Source organism: Diaphorina citri, unplaced genomic scaffold (assembly GCF_000475195.1).
Source record: "Diaphorina citri unplaced genomic scaffold, Diaci psyllid genome assembly version 1.1 scaffold537, whole genome shotgun sequence".
Classification (NCBI taxonomy): Eukaryota; Metazoa; Arthropoda; class Insecta; order Hemiptera; family Psyllidae; genus Diaphorina; species Diaphorina citri.
This window is the reverse complement of record NW_007377971.1, coordinates 105,373-126,768: the sequence shown is the minus strand read 5'-3', so window position 1 is coordinate 126,768 and position 21,396 is coordinate 105,373. Positions and strand designations below refer to the sequence as shown.

The window sequence follows — 21,396 nt, the reverse complement described above, 5'->3', positions numbered from 1 at the left end:
AAAAGACTATGTCCCTTGAAATTTTGGTGCCTCACGTAGGTTTTGTACTAGTTAGCTGCAACTAAGTGTTATTTAAGTGTAACTAGCTGCCGGTCGCTGATACACACCTGTGTGGAAATAGCCGCTTCCCTTTTCTTCCCTGTCCCTATCTTCTTTCGGTCGGCAAGGCTTTTTGCTTCAAAGTGGGGCCCACACCTTTAGCTTTGGCGTGGGACCAAACACGAATTGTTCCGTCTTGAGTGTGGGAGGTTCGATTGGTCCGACCGGTGATTCCAGAAATCCCTGTCCCAAAATGGGAGAATAACCCGGCATATAATTGAGGCCCGAACTTTGAAAGGTAAGCCACTTTCAAAGGAGAATTGTAAGTTTGAATGTGTCGGACTAACTTTTAGCGATAGCTTTTTGATCAACCATGTTATAAAAACAACTACCACCCGTAGCCTTCGACTTTAGAAGACGCACCTTTCGTCTCGCGCAATGGTGACCTGATTTAACCCAGGGGATATTATTAATATAACAATCCTTCGTAATAAATAGGCTTAATAAACCAAATGGGGTATCATAACCATATGGGAAGCATTAATATTTAAATAAAATGAAAGAAGTTATAGGTCCCAGGTTTGGTGCTTGAGGACTCGACTACCGGTACAAAGGCTAGCAAGCTGATTACAGTGATTACTTACCTAGTCTGGGTATGAAAGGTCTCAACAGACTGTGTCCAATACGGTAGGCGGCAGTGGCGAATTCGGTCATGATGTTGGGCTTACAGTTGTCGTTATACCCCTTGTAGTAACCAGTGGGGGACAGTTTCAGTCCGTAGAGGTTGACAGCGTTCAGACCTGTAATAAGAATAGCCTTATTTATTATGTTCCCTTATAACTTCTTCTTCTTCTTCAAATTACATTGAGGATAAAATTCCATACCTCGGCTGGGATTGAACCCACGCCCTCCTGTTTACCAGGCGAGCGTCTTGACCACTACACCACCGAGGCAGGATAAAGATAAGTTAGATATATTATTTCCCAGTAAAAGAGACGAGAAGTTTTCTCACCTAATAGTCTAGGTAGGAACTCATTGTAGACAATATGCTGCCATTGTCCCACCATGATCCTTCTCGCGTGTTGAAATAGTTGTTCATCGTTCCAATGAGGGTTAATCTGAACCAGTTGTTCCGCTAGTCGGTTGTGTTCTCGCATCAAGATCGTGTGCATAGCTGCGAACATAGAGAAAAGCATTAGGTTGTGCGTTCGATTTCCGCCCGGTGACGACTGTCTAGCAAGGGGACGTTAAACAGAGAGTAGACTAGCGTCTGGCTGTGGGACTATAAACAGGGAGAAGAACAGCTAACCCTAACCAGCCTGGCTAGCTGATAGTTTCAAAGGGTTCTCTCTGCTTGAAAAGAACAAGCATAAGTGCTCACGATGGTTGACTACGGTTCAGGACGAGGCAATTAAACATGGCTAGAGACCATCACCCTGGTGTATGTCTAATAGAAGAGATATTTTTTCTATTTTGTCATCACCTTTCGGCTAGGGCTAAAGCCGCTACAACAACAACAACAACGACAACAACAAGAAACATCTCGAATATGTTGGGCAGAAGGTATTTCCTATTTATGGTGACGTTTACCCTGCCCAATGTTGCTTAATCTAAGTGTTCTAATTACCTGTAAGTCCGGGCTGTTCTGAGGCTCTTCCTTCGCCAGCAACGAAGCAATATCTCGACCTACATTCAGGATGTGTTGGCGTATTCGGCAGAAGGTCTTTCCTACCGGGCATTAGAGTGACGTTAGCGTTGAGCCTAATGTTTACCTTGTCCAATGTTGCTTAACCTAAGTGTTCTAATTACCTGTAAGGCCAGGCTGTTCTGAAGCCCTTCCATCGCCAGCAACGAAGCAATATCTCGACCTACACTCAGGATGTGTGGGTGTGTTCGGCCGAAGGTCTTTCCTACCGGGCATTAGAGTGACGTTTAGCCTAATGTTTACCTTGTCCAATGTTGCTTAACCTAAGTGTTCTAATTACCTGTAAGGCCGGGCTGTTCTGAAGCCCTTCCATCGCCAGCAACGAAGCAATATCTCGACCTACATTCAGGATGTGTAGGTGTGTTCGGCCGAAGGTCTTTCCTACCGGGCATTAGAGTGACGTTTAGCCTAATGTTTACCTTGTCCAATGTTGCTTAACCTAAGTGTTCTAATTACCTGTAAGGCCGGGCTGTTCTGAAGCCCTTCCATCGCCAGCAACGAAGCAATATCTCGACCTACATTCAGGATGTGTAGGTGTGTTCGGCAGGAGGTCCTTCCTACCGGGCATTAAGGTAACATTTAGCTTGCCATCGTAAGAACGGAGGTCTTTGGCTTGACAGGCGTGCTCTCCGTAAATGAGGGAACCGTCTAGGTAGGCTGAGTTCTGGTTGATTTGCTCCCGAGGGCCGAAACCTTGTTGACCTGATGGAATACAATCGAATTAAGAAAAATAGTTAATTAAAGAAGCTGCAATAAATATCTAAAATAAAAAAAAAAGTTAGAATAAAGGGGAAAAAAAAAAAAAAAAAAAAAAAAAAAAAAAAAAATCAGCTATTGTGCTAAATAGAACTACTATTTGGTAGAACCTATATGGGTGTTTTAACCAGATTATAAATAAAAAAATAGAAAAGAGGAAAAAAATATACCCACAGATTGAATTTTTGAATGTTCAAGGCGTGTTCTCCGTATATGAGGGAACCGTCTAGGTAGGCTGAGTTCTGGTTGATTTGTTCGCGAGGGCCGAAACCTTGTTGACCTGATGGAATACAATCGAATTAAGAAAAATAGTTAATTAAAGAAGCTCCAATAAATATCTAAAAAAATAATAAAATAAATAGAATATCATCAAAATAGAAAGTAATCACTAATCTAAAGAGCTATACTAGCCAGAATAGATAGCTTGGTTGGTAGCGCGTCTGCCTTGAAAGTGATATGTCGCTGGTCCGATTTCCGTCCAGGGCGGATTTTATCCTAAACCGAAAAGGTTTGTTCTCGGAACGGCTGGCTTTCTCCTATCCTGTCTTCCTTCTCTCTTCGCTTTCGGGACGATAAGACCTCCGCTGTCACAGTTCCCTCTATCAAAGTATGGTAGGTATAGTATGATGGTTCACCAGTTTTCTTACCTGACAGAGATCTCATGAAGGGCAAACACAAGGGTCGTCCAGTCGTGCGGTTGTACTGAGGGAAGTATGGATCACCGGCTGGGATAGGGATGGGCATACACTCTGGATGAACCGTGATACGGGAGTCACAAGGGCGACAATCCGGGATGGAGGTGAAGAATCCTGGAAGATAAAAATAACAGATGGGACATAACAGATATTATAGGGACGTTAAACAGCGAGTAGACCAGCTTAGTCTGGCTGGGGGACTATAAACAGGGAGTATACCAGCCTGAATTTCATTATCTTTCTAAAGAAATAGCAAAGGTTGAGTGCGAAAGGCATTCACTCGTAAAATTTGTAGCCAAAACCAAATGTCAGCCCAAAGCAATCACCCTAAGTTAGGGCTGATTGAGAGGCTGACGAAAAACGCCGACCCCGTCTGTACATGGGAAAAGGCGAAGAAAAATAAGATTTTTGTAAATAAATCTCCAAAATTATACAATAGCATTATTTAAACCTACCTCTATACACAGGTGTGAAGGTGAGGTCATGGTCTATCGTCTGGGCCAGTTGCATGACCATGAGAGAATATCTGTTGCTGAGATGAGAGATATCAGCGTGTACCATAGCACTGACTAGACGGGCGGTAGGGAGAGGTGCACCTGAGACTGAGTGCACTCGGGGTGTGGAGATTACTGGGGGGGAGAAAAAAAATGGAATGTTTTTCCTCTGTTATTATTTATTTTTTTCAATGTATAGTCCAAAATAGCGGAACTTTAGTCCGGAATAACGGCGGAACCGTGTCTTCTGGAAACAGGACCCAAAGATATTTTTGATCTACATAATTTATCGAATCTATGTGCTAAGTTCGAGCGAGTTTGACTGAAATTTAAAGGCCTGGGAATTGCGAACTCTTTTTTAACTTTTTCAAAGATTTGGCGATAAATAGCGGCCGAACCGTACACTTCTCGAGTTTCGGCCCGCGGACACTTTTGATCGTCATAAATTATGGAAGCTGTCTGCAAAATTAGAGCGGCTTGTGGCTAAAGGTAAAGTCTAGAGAAGCGCTAGTTCCTTTTAAGCTTTTTCTCTGTATAGCCCCAAATAGCGGAACTTTGGTCCGGAAGACGGGCAAACCGTACCTTCTGGACATTTGCTTTTACAGTTACATTTACATAACTCTGTCAAACGTCTTTAAAAAAAAAAAAACTATAAGCGCTAGGCCGCGGGTTCGATTCCCGCCCGGGGCGGATTTTATCTTGATGGGGATAATGTTCGTTCTCGGAACGGCTGGCTTTCTCCTATCCTGTCTTCCTTCTTTCATCAATTTCGGGACGATAAGACCTTGGCAGTTACAGTTCCCTCTGTCAAACCTCTTAAAAAGAAAAGGTCAGTTTGCTATGTACTCACAATCTTCATACACAGACGGTAACAGTCGGGAGAAAGTTGTCATACTCCGGCCATGTTCTGTGTTCACCAGGTTATTACATCGGCCGGATATTGTCCGGAACGGCGAAGTTGGATCACACGGTTCAGCCGGACACGATGGCTCATTCTGAAGACGGATGGGCGGTAGAAATCCGGCCTTGTTGAGATCGTCGATAAAGTTGAATATTTGGCTACCTGCGCTTTCCGTGACTCTTCGATCAATCTGCTCACTGAAACACATTTCAGATGAAAAAATTAAATTAATAGTAGATTTATTCCTGAAGGAGTCAAAACTACTTGAACGACTATAAAGCAACCAAAACTGGAGTAGTGTATACAACCCAAGTGTTGAAGAGCAATGAGCACCACTAAAAAATAATGCAATATAGATAGATCTATGTAGGTCGCGGGTTCGATTCCCGTCCGGGACGGATTTCATCCTAAATAGATGTGGTTCATTTTCGGAACGGCTGGCTTTCTCTCTATCCTGTCTTCCTTGTCTCTTCGCTTTGGGGACGACAAGTCCTTGGCAGTTACAGTTCTCTCTATCAAACCTCTAAATAATGCACCAGCTTCCAAAGGATCACTCAAGTTCGCCAACGTTGCGAGTGGTCGGTATCTGGATGGGTGACCATCTGGCCAATCGACGCATCACTATAGGGTTCCATAAGTTTAAGCCTTTATAGGAATCGTAGGCAGTAAGTGATCGATTCCTTTTTGTCTGCTCTTCCATAAAAAAATAACAATAAATTGTCGACGCATTACTATAGGGTTCCATAAGTTTAAGCCTTTATAGGAATCGTAGGCAGTAAGTGATCGATTCCTTTTTGTCTGCTCTTCCTTTTTGTCTGCCATAAAAAAATAACAATAAATTGATTTTTTTTTCTGTGAAAATTTCTTAATATTTTCGACAGACTTACTTTGGTCTGGTGATATGTTGGGTTTCTCAGATTGCTCTTGAAGAATTAAATTCACGGATTCCAGTAGATCGTCGACATCAACATTCTGAAACATAACATCAAACATTTTGTTCAAAAAAGACAAATATTTAGGAAGCCAGCCTTAAATCTTACCTCTCCAATGAGCACGGGTAAATATTCGTCGTACGTGACATGCTGGATTTGCGCGATGACAATACTGCGCGCCTCCTCAGACAAAACACCTTCTGACCAATCAGGATTCACGCACTACCATCACGTCACGTCAGGTGAGCTCACGTGGTGATAGTGTGTTTCTACCTTAAATCTTACCTCTCCAATGAGCACGGGTAAATATTCGTCGTACGTGACATGCTGGATTTGCGCGATGACAATACTGCGCGCCTCCTCAGACAAAACACCTTCTGACCAATCAGGATTCACGCACTACCATCACGTCACGTCAGGTGAGCTCACGTGGTGATAGTGTGTTTCTACCTTAAATCTTACCTCTCCAATGAGCACGGGTAAATATTCGTCGTACGTGACATGCTGGATTTGCGCGATGACAATACTGCGCGCCTCCTCAGACAAAACACCTTCTGACCAATCAGGATTCACGCACTACCATCACGTCACGTCAGGTGAGCTCACGTGGTGATAGTGTGTTTCTACCTTAAATCTTACCTCTCCAATGAGCACGGGTAAATATTCGTCGTACGTGACATGCTGGATTTGCGCGATGACAATACTGCGCGCCTCCTCAGACAAAACACCTTCTGACCAATCAGGATTCACGCACTACCATCACGTCACGTCAGGTGAGCTCACGTGGTGATAGTGTGTTTCTACCTTAAATCTTACCTCTCCAATGAGCACGGGTAAATATTCGTCGTACGTGACATGCTGGATTTGCGCGATGACAATACTGCGCGCCTCCTCAGACAAAACACCTTCTGACCAATCAGGATTCACGCACTACCATCACGTCACGTCAGGTGAGCTCACGTGGTGATAGTGTGTTTCTACCTTAAATCTTACCTCTCCAATGAGCACGGGTAAATATTCGTCGTACGTGACATGCTGGATTTGCGCGATGACAATACTGCGCGCCTCCTCAGACAAAACACCTTCTGACCAATCAGGATTCACGCACTACCATCACGTCACGTCAGGTGAGCTCACGTGGTGATAGTGTGTTTCTACCTTAAATCTTACCTCTCCAATGAGCACGGGTAAATATTCGTCGTACGTGACATGCTGGATTTGCGCGATGACAATACTGCGCGCCTCCTCAGACAAAACACCTTCTGACCAATCAGGATTCACGCACTACCATCACGTCACGTCAGGTGAGCTCACGTGGTGATAGTGTGTTTCTACCTTAAATCTTACCTCTCCAATGAGCACGGGTAAATATTCGTCGTACGTGACATGCTGGATTTGAGCGATCACAATACTGCGGGCTTCCTCAAACAGAACATCTTCTGACCAATCAGGATTGACCTCAGCCAGCTCAGTAACCAACCGGTTGTGTTCCAACTCGAACAGTTTGTACATCAGGTTACTCGGACTGTTGCATCTGAAATATTGGAGGTATGGGAATTGGAGTTAGAAGGCCAAAATCGATAAAGAAGATGGTAAAATGGGCAAAAAAGACTAGAAAAATGGACCTGTGAAAGGCATTCGATACTTTTGGTTAATCTATCACCCATGTGCCCAACTCGCAAAACTTGATCAAGACACAATCAATATCTCAAATAAGAGAGACTAAAATTTCAATTCTAGACCGGAATCGAACCCATGATCGTGTGCTTAAGGCGAATTTTCTGTCAAAACTGGCGTTCCGCAGGGCACATCATTCGCTTCAAATATTCTCGTATTCCTTTCATTTGGGATTTTAGGACATTTATGCAGTGTATGTTATTGACTAACAGTATACGCTGAGCAACTACTCAGCCTAACCTTTTGGCGTGCTAAGGGGTGTGAAACTCTGAACGTGAAGAGACCAAACAGGCGCGGCGCTGTACTTCACCTCTATTAACGTAGGTAATACTTACGACACACACTGTAGGTATGCTCCATATTGTCAAAACTGGCGTTCCGCAGGGCACATCATTCGCTACACATATTCTCGTATTCCTTTCTTTTGGGATTTTAGGACATTTATGCAGTATATGTTATTGACTAACAATATACGCTGAGCAACTACTCAGCCTAACCTTTTGGCGTGCTAAGGGGTGTGAACCTCTGAACGTGAAGAGACCAAACAGGCGCGGCGCTGTACTTCACCTCTATTAATGTAGGTAATACTTACGACACACACTGTAGGTATGCTCCATACTGTGTCCGAGACAGGATGGAGTCAGAGCCATAGATTTTGGAACCATCCAGGAAGCCCGTTGCCTGGTTCACGACCTTTTTGGCTGAAAAGAAGACAAGACACATAATTAAATTTGATTTAAAATGATCACAAAGTAACACAATAGTATGAAAATTTTTTTCCTGCCGGATAGTTTAGAATGTTCAGATTCTATGAAGTGCAGAGCTGCAGTAATTAATGACTCAAAATTGGCCACAAATAGTGCGTAAGTGAGAAGAAAGAATGGACTTTTGAGTGGGAGGTAACTCCTAGGCGAGGTTAACGCCGGAGGCGTTCTCTACCATCTAACCGTTAGAGCTTCATTATTATGTGGTCAAATTCTCAAATAAATGAGGATACAATTCCATGCCTGCCCTGGGATCGAACCCACGCCTTCCTGTTTATCAGGCGAACGTCTTGCCCACTACGCCACCGAGGCAGGTGCGTGATTAGCTAATGAATTATGTTTGTCCAAAAATACGTCACATTTACGATCTATTCTTGTTTAGACTGCGGGAGTAAAGGGTCTTTTCAGTCTCATTCTGGTAGGATTAACAAGGTATATTCTATTCTCTTCCAGCTTACCAGTGGTTGTGTTGGCAGAGGTCAGGTCATCTCGGATCAGTTGAGACCAAAGTCCGACGAAGTTGCTCAGATATTCATGCGGCTGAGGCGAGGTTTTGATTTTGTGTGAGATCTCCTTGCCTGATGGAGACGCGATGATGTCTGGAAGCAGAAGATAGAAGAGGGGAAATCAGAAGAAAAATCTAATTAACAATAATTCCCCTTAGTTCCAGAAGATAGAAGAGAGAAGCTTGTTGGAAAACAGAATTTACTAGTAGTGCAAAAACTGTAGTTCTCCCTCAGAGAATGGGCCTTTGAAGGGAATTTAAAAAGTGTAAGTGCAATAGGACCAAAAGCTAATCAGAAAATACCCTTTGTGTTGAAAATTTGTCTGAATAGGTATCTGAAATATCAACAAATTAGACAAATCGAGTTCGATAGTTATCGCGGGACACAGAGACAGAAAACTTAGAGCTCTTGTTATTTGTTCAACGATTTGATTCGTAAGCTAATGCACTGAAGACTGTAGGTAATATCTGTGTGAAAGAATTGATAATCAAGTGGAGGGAATTTCAACATTCCTTAAGGCGTAAGGGCCCAATTTTACGATTGTAAAGCTCATAAAGATAAGATTGATTGAGCCTCTGGCAATATTGCCAAACCAGGCCTATATACATTCCATTTAAATACTTGTCCTATTGCTATTTATAAACTCCCATTTAACTCATTTTAACTATTAATTACTAGATATTAGGTAGCCTATTATTGTCATAGATTCCCGATTAGCTATTGCATTTTGCCTGTCTCCCATTGCCGACAATGCCTACCTCTATGATTGCCTATTAGTATCAGTGTTAATTATACCACAACTTTAATTGTACAACATATAGTTGTACAATAGTTTTGTTTACAACTGTCGAGGTCCAAATGATAATGCTAGAGGTCAGTGATTCCCAACCTGGGGTCCGCGGTCCCCGAGGGGGCCATGAAGGACTTCGCGACCCACGGGAAGATCACATAAGATACAGTTAACGGGCCGGGGAGCGTTCAGAATTGAAAAAAAAGGGGCCGCGTAGAACCAAAGTTTGGGAACCGCTGCGACAGATAATAATATGTGATAAAGATATTATTAAACAGATGATATGTGATACATATTAATTGCTACACATGTTACAATTCCCATTTCTAGTTCACTGGGTCACAAAACAGATTGCGTCCACATGTAGCACGCGAAACGGTTGGCGTTACCCAGCACCTAAATGGGGAGTATTGTGTCTCTTCTCGCCCATCTGATGAGAGGCATACTACGGGATGGGCATGCTACCTAAAAAAAAAAAAAAACAAAAAAAAAAAAACAAAAAACATATTAAATACCCAGGTTTTTTACGCCTATAATTTTTGTGTTTTGTTATTTTTTCGATGGATGTTTGTTGTACTATTGTGTAATTTTAATGCGACTTACGGCATAGGGAAAAAAGATTGATTAAATGATTAAAAAAACAAAGATTAATAATTATAATATTAGAGTCTCTTATGTGTAACAGTAGAATGACAGGAATGTGTATTTTGGTTTTTTGTACTGGTAAACGGTTTCTGGTAAGCTACTTTTGAAGAGAGAACGGTTTTATTCAATTCTTGTTATTCTGGGTGTAAAAAAAACTAGGAATGCAGGAAGCTGCTCTACTTATTTCACTCAAATTTCATGCTTTTCCCCCTTGTTTCTAGCTATGTGTAGATATCTAGATTTGGCCGGTAAATATTTCGGCAGCTAAGTGGTCCAAGATAAGTGTCTGCTAGGTAAGGCATACCCATTCCGCTTGCCAAAGAATGACCTCCATCAGAAGCAGGAAAACGAACAAACAAACATTTCATCTTCTACAGAATTTTGCACACGATAAATTACCAGTCATACAAGAAGGGGGACAATACGGTAATCAAAGAATGAGTAAGAGCTGTAAGAGTACCTGCCTCGGTGGTGTAGTGGTCAAGGCGTACACTATAATACCATGAACCAAAAGCCTGACCTGTTCATATAAAGTTATAAACTAGTATGAGTGTGTGTATGTATGTGTGTGTGTGTGATGTGTGTGATTGCCGACAATGCCTACCTCTATGATTGCCTATTAGTATCAGTGTTAATTATACCACAACTTTAATTGTACAACATATAGTTGTACAGTGTTACAACTTCAATTGCAATCGACATGAAGGGGGCAGGTCTTGGGTTTTGTTTACAACTGTCGAGGTCCAAATGATAATGCTATAGATCAGTGGTTCCCAACCTGGGGTCCGCGGTCCCCGAGGGGGCCATGAAGGACTTCGCGACCCACGGGAAGATTACATAAGATACAGTTAACGGGCCGGGGAGCGTTCAGAATTGAAAAAATCTGGTGTGAACATCACACGACTTTCCTTATCCTATTGAATGATGCTTGTTTTTATGTTCTATATTAACTTTTACAATATCTCTAACCGTTTAGTCGCTATAGCTGAAAACCGCCAAAAAACGGTCAAAAACCATCAAAAGTTGGATTAAAAAAAAAAAAAAAAACATATTAAATACCCAGGTTTTTTTTCACCTATAATTTTTGTGTTTTTGTTATTTTTTCGATGGATGTTTGTTGTACTATTGTGTAATTTTAATTCGACTTACGGCATAGGGAAAAAAGATTGATTAAATGATTAAAAAAAAAAAGATTAATAATTATAATAAAGTCTCTTATGTGTAACAGTAGAATGACAGGAATGTGTATTTTTGTTTTTTGTACTGGTAAAGGGTTTCTGGTAAGCTACTTTTGAAGAGAGAACTGTTTTATTCAATTCTTGTTATTCTGGGTGTAAAAAAAAAACTAGGAATGCAGGAAGCTGCTCTACTTATTTCACTCAAATTTCATGCTTTTCCCCCTTGTATTCTAGCTATGTGTAGATATCTAGATTTGGCCGGTAAATATTTCGGCAGCTAAGTGGTCCAAGATAAGTGTCTGCTAGGTAAGGCATACCCATTCCGCTTCCCAAAGAATGACCTCCATCAGAGGCAGGAAAACGAACGAACAAACAATCAAACAAACATTTCTTCTTCTACAGTATTTTGCACACGATAAATTACCAGTCATACAAGAAGGGGGACAATATGGTAATCAAAGAATGAGTATAAGTAGTAAGAGTACCTACTATCAACATCGATTCTTCTGTCATGTGTGACCATATGACAAAGAATACAAAGATACATACAAGTTGAATGGTACATATGACAAACACGATGGATTGAGACAAGACGATTTATCGGATTTATGTTACATCAGAAGCGATTCCAGTACGTTCGCTTCTGTAAAATGATTGAAGATCCAGATGCAATATTACTACTTTACAACACTATTGTTAGGTCAAAAATTGAATATTGTTCTCCGCAGGAAAACGCACAAACCGGTCTTCAATCGATTTTCCTGCTCCATTGGTAGATGGCTCATTATCTTCTTTTCCTATAGGTGTAAGTACTTATAATATGTTGATGTTAATAGACAATTTTTTTTTTCTAATAAACCTAATGATTATTTAATATTACAGACCCTTCGGGAATTTTGACCTCAAAGTACTGAAGTACTGATTTTTTTTTTTTCTTCTTCTTCTTCTTCTTCTTCTTCTTCTTCAAGCCAATTTTCACGTCACAAACGTGTTGTATAAATAGTATATACCTAGGATAGTTATTAGTTACTTACGGAATGAATTGTACTCCAGTGATTATCTGTGTTTGATATATTCCCTAGCTCTCTCTCCTTCCCCCTCTCTCCCTCCCCGTCCCTCCCTCTCTCTCTCTCTCTCTTTCATGTCAAAATTACGTCACTAACGTGGTCTGTAAATAGGATACTTACGGAATGAATTGTACTCCAGGGATTGTCTGTGTTTGATATCTTCCCTAGCTCTCTGTAGAGCCTGATCAATCACATCCTTGGTAACGATAGGCAGAGAGGGCTGACTGGAACTTTGCCACAGAGTGAGGTTCAGGCGGGAGAAATGAGAACAGCTGATTGGTGAATTCCTGTGGGGGAGAGGGAAGAGATGGTGTGAAAAGGGGTGAAAAAAGGAAATAAAGTCCGAAAAAGAAATAAAAGAAATTTTCATTGTGTTAGGCCTACAAAAGTGGTAGTCACAAATGCCGTTCTAGAAACGGTAAAGATCCTTACTCAATAAGTCACGTGGTGATAGTGTGTTTCTACCTTAAATCTTACCTCTCCAATGAGCACGGGTAAATATTCGTCGTACGTGACATGCTGGATTTGAGCGATCACAATACTGCGGGCTTCCTCAAACAGAACATCTTCTGACCAATCAGGATTGACCTCAGCCAGCTCAGTAACCAACCGGTTGTGTTCCAACTCGAACAGTTTGTACATCAGATTACTCGGACTGTTGCATCTGAAATATTGGAGGTATGGGAATTGGAGTTAGAAGGCCAAAATCGATAAAGAAGATGGTAAAATGGGCAAAAAAGACTAGAAAAATGGACCTGTGAAAGGCATTCGATACTTTTGGTTAATCTATCACCCATATGTCCAACTCGCACAACTTGATTTTTGGCAGGTATCATGGTGGGAAGTACTTGCAGTATGGTAAATGCCACACTGGCGAATGTGCCCGGCTTATTGTTACTGGAGTAGCCATGATAGAATCCGTCCTTGAGGGAACGCAGCTTCCACTCTTGAATATTCGTCTGAAATCCATAAATCAAATCAAATCATGAATCTTTGTGGTAAAGCAGAGAGCTTCTTCACAACTTTTGTGGTTATCACATCACGTCGTGTGAGCTCACGGGGAGTAAGAAATATGTAGTTCAAAGTTTTACCATAATATTATAGGTAATCTCGTTCAGGACAGTCACACTACCATCACGTCACGTGAGCTCAAGTGAGGTGACGTGACAGTGTGTTTCTACCTTGAATCTTACCTCTCCAATGAGCACGGGCAGATATTCGTCGTACGTGACATGCTGGATTTGCGCGATGACAATACTGCGCGCCTCCTCAAACAACACATCTTCTGATCAATCAGGATTCACACACTACCATCACGTCAGCTCACGTGACGTGACGTGATAGTGTGTTTTTACCTTGAATCTTACCTCTCCAATGAGCACGGGTAAATATTCGTCGTACGTGACATGCTGGATTTGCGCGATGACAATACTGCGCGCCTCCTCAGACAAAACACCTTCTGACCAATCAGGATTCACGCACTACCATCACGTCACGTCAGGTGAGCTCACGTGGTGATAGTGTGTTTCTACCTTAAATCTTACCTCTCCAATGAGCACGGGTAAATATTCGTCGTACGTGACATGCTGGATTTGAGCGATCACAATACTGCGGGCTTCCTCAAACAGAACATCTTCTGACCAATCAGGATTGACCTCAGCCAGCTCAGTAACCAACCGGTTGTGTTCCAACTCGAACAGTTTGTACATCAGATTACTCGGACTGTTGCATCTGAAATATTGGAGGTATGGGAATTGGAGTTAGAAGGCCAAAATCGATAAAGAAGATGGTAAAATGGGCAAAAAAGACTAGAAAAATGGACCTGTGAAAGGCATTCGATACTTTTGGTTAATCTATCACCCATATGTCCAACTCGCACAACTTGATTAAGACACAATCAATATCTCAAATAAGAGAGACTAAAATTTCAATTCTAGACCGGAATCGAACCCATGATCGTGTGCTTAAGGCGAATTTTCTGTCAAAACTGGCGTTCCGCAGGGCACATCATTCGCTTCAAATATTCTCGTATTCCTTTCATTTGGGATTTTAGGACATTTATGCAGTGTATGTTATTGACTAACAGTATACGCTGAGCAACTACTCAGCCTAACCTTTTGGCGTGCTAAGGGGTGTGAAACTCTGAACGTGAAGAGACCAAACAGGCGCGGCGCTGTACTTCACCTCTATTAACGTAGGTAATACTTACGACACACACTGTAGGTATGCTCCATACTGTGTCCGAGACAGGATGGAGTCAGAGCCATAGATTTTGGAACCATCCAGGAAGCCCGTTGCCTGGTTCACGACCTTTTTGGCTGAAAAGAAGACAAGACAAGACACATATTTAAATTTGATTTAAAATGATCACAAAGTAACACAATAGTATGAAAATGTGCGAAGTCTTATTTGGGGAGTAGGTGCTTATCAAGAATATATGTCTAGAGAGTTGCACGGACGTTGAAGTGACGGTAAAATCATTTTTTCCTGCCGTATAGTTTAGAAAATTTAGCGTAGTGCATTAAGCAGGGAACAACATTTGTGACAAGCATTTATGCTCAACACAATTAAAATTCCTTTTTACTTAGGTACATTGTGCTTGTGATGAATAAAATTGATTACCTATTACAGACCCTTCGGGAACTCTCTCTCTCTCTCTCTCTCTCTCTCTCTCTCTCTCTCTCTCTCTCTCTCTCTGTCTGTCTGTCTGTCTCTCTCTCTATCCAAAACTATTATTGAGAATAAATATCGCATTAACCATTGGTTTCGGTTTCAGCAGGTGGCCTAGACGAAACTATGCCCCAGTTCTTACCTCACGTAGTTTGGCAGGTATCATGGTGGGAAGTACTTGCAGTATGGTAAATGCCACACTGGCGAATGTGCCCGGCTTATTGTTACTGGAGTAGCCACGATAGAATCCGTCCTTGAGGGAACGCAGCTTCCACTCTTGAATATTCGTCTGAAATCCATAAATCAAATCATAAATCTTTGTGGTAAAGCAGAGAGAGAGAGCTTTTTCACGCCTTTTGTGGTTATCACATCACGTCATGTGAGCTCACGGGGAGTAAGAAATATGTAGTTCAAGGTTTTCCCATAATATCGTAGGTAATCTCGTTCAGGACAGCCACACTACCATCACGTCACGTGAGCTCAAGTGAGGTGACATTATTTATTCGCGGTCGTATATGATGTAATTGAATAGATTCAAATCGGCCAGACTTCCGCAAATAAAATCGGACAATTTAGGCGCTCAGCGCTCTTGATTTCGAAAGTTTTGTTATCCGATTTGCCAATATCACATCGTCTTCTTTTGGACACCTAGAATCATAAACTTACACCTACAAAAGACTGATCAACCATGAAAAATTTCATCTTGTATCTATTATGTAAAATCACGAATTTATTAAGAATATTAAGATTTTTCATAATTTGGTACTCTGAACACCTACGTCCTAAACGGTTTCGCCAAAAAGATGTAATGCCTAGGCAGATTCATATCAACAATACTTCCTGGTGTCGAACCGACCAATGAGAAACGCACGACATTCCAATCCATCAAGAAAATACTGAATGATATCAACAATACTTCCTGGTGTCGAACCGACCAATGAGAAACGCACGACATTCCAATCCATCAAGAAAATACTGAATGGATGACCAACTGCCAATATTAAGAAAGAAAAGTAGAAGAACCGAGAAATAGAGAAAAGAGAAAGAAAATTAATAGCTCACCCCTAAAGGGGATTAAGCGAGTAATATGGATGACAGAGAAAAAAGAATGTATCAAAATTACTGAATGGAAGAAGAGAAAGAAAAGAACAGAGAAATGGAAGAAAGTGAAAGAAGAACATCAGTATGAAGGAATGAAAGAACAATTGAGAATAAAGAAGAAAAACGTTCAGAAGAGGAGAAGAAGACGAATTAGAGTAGGAAGGGACAGAACAAGAAAGCAATAACACAACGAAGAAGGTAAACACAAGAATTAAAGAAAGTAGAAGAAGAAAATATACGAAAGAAGCTGAAATACTGAATAATTTGAAGATCTCAAGAAAGAAGTAGAAACAGCAAAAGCAAAGATAAAAAAGACAATAAAGAACAAGAGTACATGAGACGCATGATCCATCAATTAAACAAACTTCATTCGTCAAACAGTCAAACCCATTACTGAAATCCATCAAAGAATTCGAAGTATTGCATTCTTAGTACAATCTACAATAGGACTGTATTATTATGTATTAGAAAGCTGAATACTTCATCTTAGTCGTGATTATGTCATATTGTGATGCAAGGTGCAGTCTCGTAACGATTTGAAGATTTGGGAGGCTTGACAATGATTTCAACTTAACTGTTACCGCATAGAGTTTCTATTTGATACTGCCGATTACCTCTTAGTCGTGATTATGTCATATTGTGATGCAAGGTGCAGTCTCGTAACGATTTGAAGATTTGGGAGGCTTGACAATGATTTCAACTTGACTGTTACCGCATAGAGTTTCTATTTGGTCTTAACGATTACCGAATAATTAAAATATATTATTGGTACCGATTTCCGATCTTACCTATAGATGCTAGGTGTATACCTAAATAGCTAGAAATCTTTTCGGTAGTTCGGTACTGGTTAGGATTAGCGTATTTTGGGAGACTCGACAATGATTTCAACTTAACTGTTACCGCATAGAGTTTCTATTTGATACTGCCGATTACATATATTATTGGTACCGATTTCCGATCTTACCTATAGATGCTAGGTGTATACCTAAATAGCTAGAAATCTTTTCGGTAGTTCGGTACTGATTAGGATTAGCGTATTTTGGGAGACTCGACAATGATTTCAACAGTCAAACCCATTACTGAAATCCATCGACAATGATTTACCGCATAGAGTTTCTATTTGATACTGCCGATTACCGAATACTTATTGGTATTTGGTACCGATTTCCGACTATACACTATACCTGATCGGTTCAGATTCTATGAAGTGCAGAGCTGCAGTAATTAATGACTCAAAATTGGCCACAAATAGTGCGTAAGTGAGAAGAAAGAATGGACTCTTGAGTGGGAGGTAACTCCTAGGCGAGGGTAACGCCGGAGGCGTTCTCTACCATCTAATCGTTAGAGCTTCATTATTATGTGGTCAAATTCTCAAATAAATGAGGATACAATTCCATGCCTTCCCTGAAATCGAACCCACGCCTTCCTGTTTATCAGGCGAACCTCTTGCCCACTAGTCCCACTACGCCACCGAGGTAGGTGCGTGATTAGCTAATGAATTATGTTTGTCCAAAAGTACGTCACATTTATGATCTACTCTTGTTTAGACTGCGGGAGTAAAGGGACTTTTCAGTTTCATTCTGGTAGGATTAACAAGGTATATTCTATTCTATTCTCTTCCAGCTTACCAGTGGTTGTGTTGGCAGAGGTCAGGTCATCTCGGATCAGTTGAGACCAAAGTCCGACGAAGTTGCTCAGATATTCATGCGGCTGAGGCGAGGTTTTGATTTTGTGTGAGATCTCCTTGCCTGATGGAGACGCGATGATGTCTGGAAGCAGAAGATAGAAGAGGGGAAATCAGAAGAAAAATCTAATTAACAATAATTCCCCTTAGTCTAGAAGAGAGAAGCTTGTTGGAAAACAGAATTTACTAGTAGTTCAAAAACTGTAGTTCTCCCTCAGAGAATGGTCCTTTAAAGGGAATTTAAAAAGTGCAAGTGCAATAGGACCAAAAGCTAATCAGAAAATACCCTTTGTATTGAAAATTTGTCTGAATATCTGAACTATCAACAAATTAGACAAATCGAGTTCCATAGTTATCGCGGGACACAGAGACAGAAAACGTAGAGCTCTTGTTATTTGTTCAACGATTTGATTCGTAAGCTAATGCACTGAAGACTGTAGGTAATATCTGTCCGAAAGAATTGATAGTCGAGTGGAGGGAATTTCAACATTCCTTAAGGCGTAAGGGCCTAATTTTACGATTGTAAAGCTCATCAAGATAAGATTGATTGAGCCTCTGGCAATATTGCCAAAGCAGGCCTATAAATTCCATTTAAATAGTTGTGTATTACTATTTATAAACTCCGATTTAACTCATTTTAACTATTAATTACTAGATATTAGGTAGCCTTTTATTGTCATAGATTCCCGATTAGCTATTGCATTTTGTTTATGGACATTCGTATTCATGAAACATCAACAAAACCAGTAAAAATGTTTGCTTTCATCGGAATGTGAAGAAGAACGATCGTGTGTAAGTAACTTAAGTAAGGCAAATGCAGTGTTCTCTGCACCCTGGGCACTGGTGCAAACTAGGTATACATTTTGAAATCTGGAAATGTCCGGGTTTTCGATGGAATGTCCGGGTTTTTGGAACCAAATGTCCTACTTTTTAAAAATTTGATCTGGAGACCCTATGTATGACCATATGACAAAGAATACAAAGATACCTACATACAAGATGAATGGTACATATGACACACACGATGGATTGAGACAAGACGATTTATGTTACATCAGAAGCGATTCCAGTACCCACCGGTCGTCAGGAAAACGCACAAACCGGTCTTCAATCGATTTTCCTGCTCCATTGGTAGATGGCTCATTATCTTCTTTTCCTATAGGTGTAAGTACCTACTTATAATATGTTGATGTTAATAGACATTTTTTTTTTCTAATAAACCTAATGGTTATTTCTATTCATATTCTGTTGGCATAATCCAGTGGTGTCCAAACTTTTGAGAGGAGAGGTATCCATCTTACGGTGGCGGAAGTATTGGAGGGGTTTAAAACCGTCTGGACGCCCAGAAAGTTGGTTATTTCTATTCATATTCTGTTGGCATAATCCAGTGGTGTCCAAACTTTTGAGAGGAGAGGTATCCATCTTACGGTGGCGGAAGTGTTGGAGGGGTTTAAAACCGTCTGGACGCCCAGAAAGCATCTAGGCTCTTATAGAGCCTTCGTTGGAATTGTTGTTTCCGAGTTCACAAAAATTGTTGTTTATAGGTAAATACCTGGAGAGCTAGAAATCTATTCAGTAGTTCGGTACCGATTTGGATCCAAAAACGGTCACTAAAGGTCGTAAAAGCGCGACGTAGGAAGGTCATCAATCATCATGGAAACACAGCAAGACGTTACGTAACATTGTTTTCGAAACTGACCTAGGGGTCGGACTTGGGTGACATTGGATAGCCCATATCTTTCTGACATTGGTCACAAACATTTCTAACATTGATTCGAAACGTTTCTGACATTGGTCCCCCGAACATAACTCCCTGACATTGGTCCCAAACATTTTTGACATTGGTGTGCAACATTTCTGACATTGGTGCAAACACAATTTTTTGACATTGGTCCTAAATCGCCAAAGACCTGTTCCACTGGTCCCCGTAGCTCTACATTACTACGCACAGACGTAGAATCGCACATAAACCTCGTATTACCTCCAGAGGACCACGTAGGTTCCCTTGACACACTTTTGGAGGAATTTGGTCGCCCAGAGGTGGCAATCACTAATCAACTTTGTCATAACAAGCTGGAGGCTTGGATGAAATTTGTTTGTTGTTGTTATTTTTTCTCCGAAGTTGTAAGTCCTGAGAATGGGTGGTGGTTTGGGGAAGACAAGTGTAACAAGTTCAGTCAGAGTTAGGTAGAGTTTATATTGTCTGTCTTGACCCGGGCACTAGGTATATCTATTTGGATCCTTGAGAACTTTAGTTCAATCCTTGTTCAATATTTTCAATCCCGGGGTTTTTGGACTTCGTACATTGTCTCAGCAACAGCCCAGCGCTGCGCTACGCTAAGGCAGATTTGCCGAAATTGTGAACATGATTTCACAAATAAATATGTACCTCAACTCCTCAACCAGCAGTAGCTCTTTGAATTTCAAGGAACTGTCACGGCAGTCATCGTGACATGTTTCGTCGCAACGCACAGAGGTGTACGCAATACACACCAGTGCAATATCATGAATTCATTAATATTCCCACATTCCACTATCTTTTCCCCCAAAACTCGCTTATTCGATCCGGTTCCTGGATACCAATAAAGATTCCATTCCAATATGTACAAGAAACTACCTATATATCCGAATTTGTGTCATTTCCCGTGCATTGGTATGTGTCAATGTATGTACCTCTGAGGAACCAGTCATTACAGTCATAGGTAGATGATATGTGACTCAACAAAAAAACAGATACATTAACCTACAGACAACATCGCACATTAAGAAACAAATCATTGTGTAGGAAACATATAAAAAATTCATGTCAATGCGTAACATCAGTAAGGCAGTAGTGTGTTCTTATGAGGACCAGGAATGGATTTATGAGATGCGGGATTTGCTGGCAGAAATGACGCCAAATAGTAATCAGTGAAGCCCGCTACAGCCGCTACACACTATACGAAATGACTCCCAACTTGGTCTTCCAACCGGGACTTTACCGGGTCTTTTGACAGATGGTATTAAAATCTGCTCGGATCGTTGCGTATGTACGCGATAATAGCGCGAATTTCACTCGTTTAGACCTGAAATGTGCGCAAATAGCGCATACACACGGAAAAATCTGTCGAAAGACAAGATTGGTAGACCGAGTTGACTTGCAAATGGGATTCGAACCACCGCGCCATCCTTCAAACTTTGACCCTATCCAAAGATGACAAAATTCCTCACTCCCTCCTTCACCCTCAAGAGATTCGAACCCTCATCCTCCCGCTTACCGAACCTCTTCCAAAATTAGGTGATCTGAGCAAACTTTGAACATCTCCAACGATGACAAAATTTCTCGTCTTGCCAATGAGATTCAAACCCCCGTCCTCCCGCTCACCAAACCTTTTAACCACTCAGGCGACCCGAGGCAAACTTTGTTCAAATCCAACGCGAACCACTTCTCAACCACGTACCCTCTACTAATTCGTATTTCTTCCACTAATTCGTACAAAGTCACTTTCTCCACTATGTCACTCCGCCCATGCATTGTTATGTAGTACGTACGTACATATGTAGTATTATTATGTAGTTCTTTGTATGTTTTATTATTTAGTTCTTTGCCATTATGTATTTATGTATGTAGTATCTATGTAGTTCTTTGCCATTATGTCATTGTGCGCGGTTGACTTTGTTAAAGCCAGTGTTTGTGTTACCTGTTACAGCTATGTATCAAGTATATCTATGTATGTAAGTATCCAACATAGGTATTTATTTATTAAGTACACATACAATGTAAATTAAGTATACAAAGTCTTTGGCTAAAGA

The 21,396-nt window shown here is 41.0% G+C and overlaps 1 protein-coding gene and 1 long non-coding RNA gene across 2 annotated transcripts in view; both read right to left on the bottom strand.

The window, feature by feature from the left end:
* The window catches only part of LOC103509866, a 64,733-nt gene that overhangs the window by 30,907 nt on the left and 12,430 nt on the right, over nt 1–21,396 (bottom strand). The window contains exons 3-25 of the mRNA XM_008474499.3: nt 17,549–17,689; nt 14,359–14,467; nt 13,694–13,880; nt 12,960–13,108; nt 12,627–12,813; nt 12,343–12,436; nt 8,422–8,562; nt 7,792–7,900; nt 6,870–7,056; nt 6,693–6,764; nt 6,516–6,587; nt 6,339–6,410; nt 6,162–6,233; nt 5,985–6,056; nt 5,808–5,879; nt 5,631–5,702; nt 5,474–5,562; nt 4,540–4,787; nt 3,651–3,824; nt 3,148–3,309; nt 2,201–2,446; nt 1,052–1,213; nt 684–839 (exon numbers count right to left, since the gene is read on the bottom strand). Coding sequence (XP_008472721.1) covers nt 684–839; nt 1,052–1,213; nt 2,201–2,446; nt 3,148–3,309; nt 3,651–3,824; nt 4,540–4,787; nt 5,474–5,562; nt 5,631–5,702; nt 5,808–5,879; nt 5,985–6,056; nt 6,162–6,233; nt 6,339–6,410; nt 6,516–6,587; nt 6,693–6,764; nt 6,870–7,056; nt 7,792–7,900; nt 8,422–8,562; nt 12,343–12,436; nt 12,627–12,813; nt 12,960–13,108; nt 13,694–13,880; nt 14,359–14,467; nt 17,549–17,689 — 3,045 coding nt within the window. The remainder of the gene's footprint in view (nt 1–683; nt 840–1,051; nt 1,214–2,200; nt 2,447–3,147; nt 3,310–3,650; nt 3,825–4,539; nt 4,788–5,473; nt 5,563–5,630; nt 5,703–5,807; nt 5,880–5,984; nt 6,057–6,161; nt 6,234–6,338; nt 6,411–6,515; nt 6,588–6,692; nt 6,765–6,869; nt 7,057–7,791; nt 7,901–8,421; nt 8,563–12,342; nt 12,437–12,626; nt 12,814–12,959; nt 13,109–13,693; nt 13,881–14,358; nt 14,468–17,548; nt 17,690–21,396) is intronic.
* Nucleotides 6,937–7,564, bottom strand: LOC113467729. Its single transcript, XR_003391695.1, has 2 exons — nt 7,535–7,564; nt 6,937–7,056 (listed from the first exon to the last, which is right to left on the bottom strand). It is a non-coding gene; the product is annotated as an uncharacterized LOC113467729 (long non-coding RNA).